General features: G+C 45.6%; 3 protein-coding genes across 3 annotated transcripts in view; all 3 read left to right on the top strand.

The window, feature by feature from the left end:
- The window catches only part of LOC134193001 (uncharacterized), an 11,566-nt gene extending 1,711 nt beyond the window's left edge, over nucleotides 1-9,855 (top strand). The window contains exons 2-3 of the mRNA XM_062661777.1: nucleotides 1-680; nucleotides 8,641-9,855. The exon at nucleotides 1-680 is cut by the window's left edge and continues 654 nt beyond it. Coding sequence (XP_062517761.1) covers nucleotides 1-680; nucleotides 8,641-9,714 — 1,754 coding nt within the window. The 3' untranslated portion in view covers nucleotides 9,715-9,855. The remainder of the gene's footprint in view (nucleotides 681-8,640) is intronic.
- Nucleotides 6,762-8,626, top strand: LOC134193002 (uncharacterized). Its single transcript, XM_062661778.1, has one exon. It carries the CDS (start codon nucleotides 7,058-7,060, stop codon nucleotides 8,408-8,410), a length of 1,353 nt encoding a protein of 450 aa, XP_062517762.1. The 5' UTR covers nucleotides 6,762-7,057; the 3' UTR covers nucleotides 8,411-8,626.
- A 98-nt stretch (nucleotides 9,856-9,953) lies between the features above and the next one.
- The window catches only part of LOC134193161 (reversion-inducing cysteine-rich protein with Kazal motifs-like), a 9,106-nt gene continuing 9,059 nt past the window's right edge, over nucleotides 9,954-10,000 (top strand). Inside the window, exon 1 of the mRNA XM_062661964.1 lies at nucleotides 9,954-10,000. This exon is cut by the window's right edge and continues 153 nt beyond it. The gene's annotated coding sequence lies outside the window, so the exon portion shown is untranslated.

Consider the following 10,000-nt stretch of genomic DNA (forward strand, 5'->3'; position numbering starts at 1 on the left):
ACGTTGGACGGCAGCAGTCAGTGCATGAGCACGAGCAGTTGGAGTACAAGAACATGATGCTGAACGAGGTGATTGTAGCTCAAACGGAAAGAATGTCGGACATTGACAAACTGGAGGACAAAAACAAGGCGCTAATGGACGAGCTAATGAAAGCGAGGGAAGAGAATGAGGCGCTGATGACAAGATGCAATGATTTGGTACGAGAAGCTGCTGCTCTTCGAGAAACCGTTGCTCGTCAGGAAACACCAACCGATGCATCCGAACCACCTGATGCGTCTGAACGTACCGAGACGCTTCAACGGTGTAGACCGACGTCAGCTTCGTGTATTAATATTAACGGGGAGCGGCTGAGTGCGGTCGCATCCGCTGTGATTCATGCCGACGGTTCGCTTCCGCCTCGGTTAGAAGAAAGACTGATCCGGTTGATATTAACTGACATATCGGAGTGTACGGGTATTAACTATGTGAGCAATCCGGACATGTCGCAGTGTGGGATGGGGTACATGCCAGCCGTGAAGGGAGACAAGTTGTGTGTTGAGGGGCTGGAGTGGATTTACAACGTCGACTATTGGTTGAGAGAGGACGAGCCGCTCAATCGGCCGAAGGACGGGACGAGAGAGGGCGCGTGTTCTCTGGTATTTCGAATAGAACACAAACGATACGGACCACTCATACTGAAGGTCAGAATGTGTTATGTATACCACGTGTCTACAGTACAGTAGAACTCCGGAGTTATGACCACCTTCAGGACTATGGTTTGTTGGTCTTATTTATGAGGTGGTCTCTGTTCTGAATCTGCGTGGGGGTGTATAGGCCACGCACACATTACTAGAACCCGGATATTGCTTGTAACACACGCCTTTTACCACATGGGACATCCAGTTGTCTGTCTGTGGGTCTGTCCCTTTGTCTGTCTGTTTGTCTGTCTGTTTGTCTGTCTGTTTGTCTGTCTATTTGTCTGTCTATTTTTCTGTGTGTTGGTCTGTCCATTTGTGTGTCTGTTGGTCTGTCCATTTGTCTGTCTGTTTGTCTGTTCATTTGTCTATCAATCTGTTTGCTGGTCTGTCCATTTGTCTGTTTGTTTGTCTGTCTGTTGGTCTGTCCATTTGTCTTTCTGTTTGTCTATCAATCTGTCTGTTTGTCTGTTCATTTGTTTGTCTGTTTGTCTGTCCATTTGTCAACCCTAACCTTAACCCTACCCATTAATTAACAAGCTTCTATGGAATGTCTGTAACACTAGAAATGACTAGAGTAAGACGGAGTTCTACCATATAGAAGTCACATGCAAAACTGGGTCTTTCCTTTCGTCATGTCTTTTCGATGCCAAGCTTTGTAGCGAGTTGCCGCTGACATTTTCTGTCACTCTCATCGACTAGTCTCCGTTTCTCTTCAAGCGACACTCCTTTTCTCTTTCACAGGTTTTGCAGAGCTTGATGCTGCCATTTTCTCACGCTTTATCCAGGAATATGGATGGAGTGCGCATGTGCTTGACTGCAATTGCGACGGCTAAGAATGGTTGGAGGGACTGTAAAAGTTGGTTGCAATTCTGAATTTCTGAGGTGGTCGTATTTTGGAGAACACAATGTATACAGAGATCCTTGAAAAGCTTCGGACTGGAGGAAAGTGGTTGCGTTTCCGGGGTGGTCCTAGTTTTGGGCTGGTCATAAGGCGGTGTTCTACTGTAGTCCCGTACGTCCATAATGACGTGTTTTCTATGTAAGGTAATATGTAAAGCGAGTTGTTTTGTGTAGTTTGTTTGATTACTGTGGTTTGATTTAGGGGCGTAGTCACCCCTACATTGTGTACGTTACATTTTTGAACAAGCATTTATAGCGAAACAGAGCAGGAACACAAACTATAGTGAGATAACATCACATATTCATTCTCTGTTTTGACTAGTGGTGGGAGCACCATTTTACTGATGAATAATGTGTGTGTACACACATAGCAGAGACTCCGTTTGGTAACATCAATATGCAAGCTAAAGGCGACGAATTTCTTTTCATAAATGATGCGCTAGCTGCTGGCAGACCTGAGTAGATGGTTACTACACTAAGTGTGTGGGAGTGTGTTTGTATTGTGGGATTGTAGCATTCTATATGGTCAACTCTTTCTAGTTTGATCAGGTTGGTCGTGCATTGAACCTGTCGTTTAGCGAGATTGTCACAAATAGATGTTGCATTGCAAGGAGGCAGTCACCTACCTACTACCCCAGGTCTTGTTGTTATAGTAAATATTAATGTTTTTGTAGGGATTATTAAAGGAAAACTCTCACGATTTTCAAGTTGGGGTCAGATACAAGATTTTTTTATCTTGACTGCACTCGAAAACTTTGAGTTCCTTGCATTGCTTCTGTAACGTAGGAAAAGCACCGCAAAAAGAGGGAGTGTTAGTGTAGGCGTGGTTGATGACGCAGTTGGTGCATGACCTCCACGTGTCGTGCATAAGGCGTGCTATCTACCTGGCTTATTCGACGTGAAATGGTCCACTGCATTGCTTTTGGCTGTAGCCACAACAGCAGCGACATCGCCAGAGGTGTCAGCTTCTTCAGGCTTCCTCTTAAGAAGCCAGATTTGCTAGAATCATGGCTAGCAAAGTTACGTCTGGTGGATCCGCCTAGCTCAAAAAACAGCCGCGTTTGTTCAGATCACTTTGAGTCCTACAACGCATGCTGGAGTGACACACCTGATACCCTTGCCCAGCCTCTCGTGCACTCAGCAAGTAAATTACCTGTACACAGTTAGTCGCAGCAGCCTGCGTGAAAATTTTACATAGGCAAGCCTGTCCAAGTTCGTCTAGGTGCTACTCGCCTGGAAGTTAGTGGCTCTCTGATGGGATCTTGTCGCCAATCGGTCATTAAGACTACAGCTGTTCGAAGAACGTCTTCATTGAGACACACAGCAAGGAAGTTCTCATACTGTGTAATAATTACAGATCAGATCCTGAGGCTTCCACCCTATACTCTAGTTCGTCCACTTCCTGGCAGCACAAGAACTCAGCTACGCTAGGCATTACAGAACACCTGTTGCAGCTGCACCAAGCAGTGTTCCTAACTCGATTTTCGTTCTCATCAGACAGATCTTCACTGGTGATCTGTCTGCTGTCATGGCCGTCAATGTATTCAACTGCGTTGATTTCACGCTGAGTAGGTTTGTACTCTGGCTCGAAACTGTAAGGTCGAACACCAGACAGAAAAGAACAAAGCGTATGCGTTCGAATTTGTCCGCAACTGCATCTAACCCAATGGCATGCGTGTGTGGCTTTGCGCCAATGACGTCATGTACCTCGCTTACCCGACACGCCCCTTTCTTTCGGCGTTTCTCCTGCCGTGAAGCTGTCGCGCACAAAACCTATGTCCCTTCGAATTGTCGGTTTATGGAAGGGACTTGTATCTGACCCCAACTTGAAAATCGTGGGAGTTCTCCTTAAAGCAATTCAGTGGCTTCTAGGGTGTCTAGTGGTGACTTACTTGTTGTGGTCAGGGCTTGATTTGGTCATGCTGAGAGGGAGTTAGTGTTACTGGATGTTGCTAGTCTTGGACATGAAATAACAAGTGTGGAGGTTTGACAAGCTGCTGATAGACACATAGATAGCTAAAGTGTTTATTAGCCGATCACACATTGGCTCACACATGGCTCACGATTCTATAGCTGATGATCTCATCATAATATTCAATAATTTGGAATCCATTAGTTGATCTCATTTCAATTGTTTGTGTGGGTCTCACTGGATGATGAGACTATTGACTCAAGTTTGGGGCTCGGAGTCACAAATTTGGCACAGATTTGTATACATGAAAGCGTGTAACTGGAAGTTAAAGTGGAACTCTCACCAAATACTAAAACTTGCTGAAAGAAAAGACACAAGGCCTAGTATCTTCCTGCAGGATGCTAACGGTCCAGCCAGCCACATGCAGAGAATGGACCACGAGTTGTTCAGACGATTCCCCGTGTGAGTTACTCTGTGTCCTTGTTTGGAAGTAAATACTTTAGGTTTAACCTTACGGTGAGCTCCTAAAGCACCCAAAATGCAGTGAGACATAATCTATGAACTAATGTAAGAAGGGTCCCCTTTTGAGGCTCCATGGTTGTATTGACACAGTCGATACTTGCGTGATAAGTTTGGGGTTCCAGTTTCTTTTAGTCAATAAATCACAACTCGCCACCATATGTCTCACAATCCTTACAGACTTGGACAAAATTATAGGGACACCTGGCATTTTTGTGTCTAGTCTAGCTGTGGCACTGAATTTTTCTCTAGCAAAACCAAATGTTTTTCGAATTTCTTTTTTCATGGATTGCGCCATTGTTAGTATGTAACATAGCTTGCATTCAAGACTGCAGCTTTACTTACTACCTACTGCGCATCTAGTTTGCTTTGAAGAAGGAAGACGGCCATTCCTACTTTTCTTGTCTTTGTACACGTTCATCGCTCTTGGATGCTCATTCTTGGCATACAATCTAAGAATGCTCTGTAGTAGAGAGTGAAAGCAATTTTGTGGGTCCTCATAGCAACATTATGAAAAAAGGCGAATCATCTGTTTTTGCGCATTGATTTCGCGCATGTCATCACAATTTGAATTGTTTTGCCATTTTAATCAATAAACAAACTTCAACGTATTCAAAAATCATGCGACACTAATTACTTACAAAAAAATCCTGCTAAGACAAAAACTAAAAAAGTTATAGCAACAAAAGAACATTGACATGCCACTTCCGGTCCACGTTTTACGTAGCAAAATCTCAAACTGCTGCCGCCAAAATGTCAGCTGTACTAAAACCGCTGCCCTTGAGACCGCCAAACTTAGGCGATAAGTTAGCCTGAACGTTCATCTGCACACAGTTGCAGAGTCTTGTTCCGTGCGATATTTCACGAGTTGCAGTGATGCCTTGAGGCAAACAGTTGAGTCCGAAAATGCAAGGAAAAATTGAAGCCCTTCACTCAGTTGGCCATTCTGTGCGTCAGATCGCAGCTTTTGTCTGCCACTCCAGGAATTCGGTTCATCAGTGCCTGCAACAGCTTTCCCATGGCAGCAGCGATTATGAAAAACGATCTGGACGTGGGAAGGCAACGACAATCCGGGAAGATCATCGACTGAAGAGAATGGCACTGCAGAACCGCAGAGCACCATCACGACTGCTCTCGTATCAGCTAGCTGATGAAACCGGCAAGCAGGTGTCAAGTAGAACAGTCCATCGTCGTCTCAGTGAGACAGGAGTAAACGCTCGGAGGCCTAGAAAAAACCCACTGCTAACAGAAAACCATCGGCGTTTGCGACTGGGATGGGCAACCGCTCACACACAATGGACTTTGGATGACTGGAAATCTGTTCTTTTTACAGATGAGTCAAAAGTCAGCATAGGAAACGATGGTGCTCTGTATGTTTGGCGTCGCAAAGGTGAGGAATTTCTCCCAGAATGTTGTGATTGTACGGTCCAGCACGCAGCTAGCGTGATGATGTGGGGATCAATGTGTTGGCATGGTGTGGGGTCTCTGGTGAAACTGGAAGGTTGTTTGGACAGCTTGGCGTACCAACAGGTTCTGGAAGAGCACATGCTTACAGACGCAGCGGCACTGATAGGAGACGACTTTGTCTTCCAGCAGGACAACGCGCCAATCCACACGTCTCGGTCAACAAGACAATGGCTACGCCAGCATGATGTCACACTGTTGGACTGGCTGCCAAACTCGCCTGATGCGAATCCAATCGAGAACTTTTGGCATGAACTCAAAACTGTTGCCAACCGTCGCAAACCGGGAACTGCAGCTGAGCTCTGGAATGCTCTACAAGAGGCGTGGCAGCAGATTCCAGCCGCGCGTGTCCGGAACTTGGCAGAAAGTGTTCTGTGACGTTTGGACGCAATCAGGAGGGCGAGAGGCATGAACACTCGGTACTGAGAAACTGGTGAAGGGCTTTAATTTTCCTTTGCGTTATTTAAACCGGCTTTTTTAAAAGCCACTAAACAAAATCAGAGAGTCGAGCATACGACACTTACACAGCCATGACGTCATACACTTTTAGGTCTCGTTTTTGGCAATGCGAAACGTAAAGAAAACAATTTAGGGTCTACAGTATTCTCAAGAAACCTAACAATCAATGCGGTAACTATTAAGTTCTTAACAATATTGATAGTTGGTAAATTGTGACCTAATTATTGTGTTACTACATACCCACAGCGGGGTGTCCCTATAATTTTGTCCAAGTCTGTACTTTGAAAAGTACACAGGTATTGGTCTTCCTTGCTAACCAGCAACCAGAGTTACTCATAAGGGTACTAAACACGCCCACACAGGTGCTCTCAATGCTTTATTTCTTCGTTACGGTAGATGTCTGCAGTAAACAGTTGCAAAAGGTTGTGTCATGAAGTGACAGCATTCATCTGAGAAATGGTTGATTTGGTGAGAGTTCTCCGTGAATGACTTACGGATGTGCAAAGTCTAGTACGCAAATTAATTGTATAGAAACTCTCTGTAGGTAGCAGAGACTTTTGACTGCATGGTGACACTAGTGGAGGGGCCCAGCGTGGCCCGAGAAATATGAGACAGGTATGGCACAATGTCATGCAATCTGTGGTTCCCGAATTTCGGAATACAGCCATGACGTTGCTCAAAACCATACGAACGTTACCAGACACTTCTACCAGAATCAGATAGCCTGTTCATTTTCTATTGGATGTCAGATGGCAACTCACAGATTCGTCATGCAAAATTTTGTGGCGCTAAAGCAGATATTGGATGCTGTGCTATCAGGGTCAGTTCCTGGACCTTGAAAGTGGCCCCTATAAGTGTTTTGTCATAAAACAGAAACTCCATTTGCATATGTATATATATACTGTCTGTCTGTCTGTCTGTCTGTCTGTCTGTCTGTCTGTCTGGTCTGTCATCCCTTTCTGAGATCGGTCTAGAAATCAAAGATGAAAAATGCAAATTGTATTTTCCCACTGCTCCTGATAATTTCAGCGCTGGTGTCCCAGTTAGCAAAGATGGAATCGACGTGTTGGGGTCACCTGTAGGCAATCATGATTATGTTCAGTCTAGGTGCCTGGCTGTGGCTAACATGGGCAGCTCGTTGTGTTCAAAGCTACTTGAACTTGACGACCCTCAGTGTGGCCTCCTTTTGCTCAGACATTGTCATGTCCCCAGGCTGAATTTTTTGGCTAGGACTGTGCCACCTGACAGGTTACTGCATGCAGCTGTTTGTCATGACCACCTTACAAGGGCTACTTTCACTGACATGGTTGGTTTGAACGAATTGGATGACACCGGATGGAGCCAGGCCACTCTGAAGGTCGGGTTCGGCGGATTTGGCTTATCATCAACTCAGAAGATGGCTCACCTAGCATTTCTGGCGTCATGGGCACACTCTTTGAAAGAACTGCCATTGAGATTTCCACCTCTGAAAGATCGTTTAGAACGGTTTATTGAAGGTAGCAATACAGGACAACTTATTCGTACATTGGTGGCAAAACTACCACCCAAGTCGGGTGCAGATGATGACGAGCAGTTTCACACCTTAGAGCAGATGACAGAATACCCTAGAAAATTGCAACATCGCCTGACGGTAGACGCTTCTCATAAACGATCAGAAGAAGTTATCAAAAGCATGAACTCAGAGAGACATGTTGCAAGGATCAGGTCCTTACACGGAAAAGGAGCTGGAGCATGGCTAGAGGTAATACCAACTTCAGACAAGAACGCACTGAAGCCGAATGAATTTTGTGTAGCGTCTTGTATGAGGTTGGGTGCTGGTTTGCCTTTCAGCCGGCTGCTTAAGACGTGTGACTGTGGAACTGAGCTGGATCGCGAGGGCTACCACCTTTTGACATGTAAATATGGAGGTGGACCTGTGTGGACGCATAACTCCATAGTGTCTGCATGGAGTGATTGCCTAAGCGATTTACTCATTCCCCATCAAATAGAACCGAGACAGCGATTTGTAGACAACGAAAACCGGCCTGACATCACGCTTTACGACACTGACACTGGGATCACAAAAGAATGTGATGTTTTGATAGCTCACCCTTGGAGCAAAGACATTATTAAAGGTGCAGCCAGAGAAGGTGGCCATGCAGCAGCTAAACGAGAGGCAGCAAAGTCAAAAAAATACTCAGAGGAATCGCTTGCGGATGGATCGAAGCCTATAGTTGTCCCACTCGTCTTTGAACACTTCGGCAGGTGGGGCTTAAAGGCTGACGAGCTGATGAATGAACTGGGGAAGAAGGCGAGAGGCTTTGATGGAAGAAGAATTGCGGTAGAGTTTAAAACCTTCTGGAGGAAAAGACTGTCTATTACTCTTCAAAAATGCAACAGCAGAGTGATTTTGCGGAAGCTGTCAAGGCTTTCTGTGCGCTCATTAGGAGATGACAGTGTTTTGGGAGTAGATAGAGACATTCAGTGTTTTACTCATTAGCAATAGTCTCGGACTACAAGTAGAACATTTCATTTTAACAATAACTGTTTGTAGTAGTGAAGATTGTTGACAATAAACTTGATTCTGTCTGTCTGTCTGTCTGTCTGTCTCTGTCTGTCTGTCTCTGTCTGTCTGTCTCTCTGTCTGTGTGTTTGTCTATGTGTGTACATGTGTAATAGATGTAATGCCAGTTGGATACCGTGCATTTCTGTCATACTTTTGTTGTTCAGGTAATGATTAATCTCATCAACATGTGCAGTGCAGGTCACGGCTCTGGTCAGAGTATGACTACGTTTCTTGCGGGTCAGTTCGGGGCAGAGCACGACGTGCCCCTCCAGCTGCCCAAACATCCCAACATCGCCGAGATCCTCCATCACTTTCACGGCTCGACGCGACCGTTCAATCAGTTCTTGAGGTACATGATTCCTCCACAGTTTGACGTGCATCTCGAACAAGCGAGCAAAACCACTTTCATGGTGATGAGAGAGTACGTCTGCACTCTTAGATCGTTTGTAGCTCAAAAAAAGGAAGCCAACCCCACGCCTCCATACGGTCTCGAACAGGATTATATTCTGTGTTTACTGATCCAGTTAGGGTCTGCAATCAATCATCTCTTACAGTACGGCGTTTGTCATCGTGATATGAAGGCCGACAATGTGTTTTTGGATGTCGGCCAGTGGAAGGTCGTTTTAGCTGATTTTGGGCATGCACGGAGTCTGTATCGTGGGGGTGAGCTCACAACGAGAAAGCCCATACAGTTTGTGGAGTCTGGTCAAATGATGGCTGGAAATTCGAATGCATGGGCACCCGAGATCGTCAAGAGTTATAAGGACGGTCCTCCTGTTGATCACGACGTGTTCTTATCAGACATATATGCGAAGACTGACGTGTATGGACTGGGTAGGATGGTGTATCAGATGCTGTGTCGACGGGAGGACGAGTTCCCGATGGGATCGGTTCCTTACACAATCGCTAGCCTCCCCCCTCTGCCGGATGTGTTCTCGCCGAGTTTACGAAGGATGTTGGAAGGGATGGTCGCTTACGATTCGAGCGAACGTCTGTCTGCTCGAGATGCCGAGGTCTCATCTGGGCTGTTGCTGTTTGGCCCTCAGAGTTGGGCATTGACGACCGAACAGGCGTACGGTCAGTGGCGTTCTGAGCAGATTTTTAAGTGCTCGTTGGAATCGAGTTCGAACAGAGAAGACGGAAAAGACAGACTGATGAAGGAGTTACTGAGTCGGCTGTTGTATACGACTTCAGCGCATGACATTTGTAGGTATGCCAATCGACTAAAGCAATACTAACTCTCGGACATTACATCGTTAGTAACACAATGTATTTGATAAGTAGCTTAACAATGTCACGTGACATACACAAGCATGATGTCACACATTGTATTTTGACTCTATTTTGATGCAATATGATACAGCACTTTGTTCTTTTTATTAGGCACGTGACGAGACTGATCACGTGACTATTGACACGCGCGGCGACATTTACATGCTAATCACATGTCGCGTGATAGGGCGTGGCCAATCGTCTTCCTAGCTAATTGGCTTTGATTGCGAATCCTCCTCAGCGCGATAGTAA

This window comes from Corticium candelabrum, chromosome 17 (genome assembly GCF_963422355.1).
Source record: "Corticium candelabrum chromosome 17, ooCorCand1.1, whole genome shotgun sequence".
NCBI classification, from domain to species: Eukaryota; Metazoa; Porifera; class Homoscleromorpha; order Homosclerophorida; family Plakinidae; genus Corticium; species Corticium candelabrum.

What these genes read in the sequence shown, in the direction of transcription:
- LOC134193002 (XM_062661778.1), top strand. Translation starts at nt 7,058, where the DNA reads ATGGGCAGCTCGTTGTGTTCAAAGCTACTTGAACTTGACGACCCTCAG.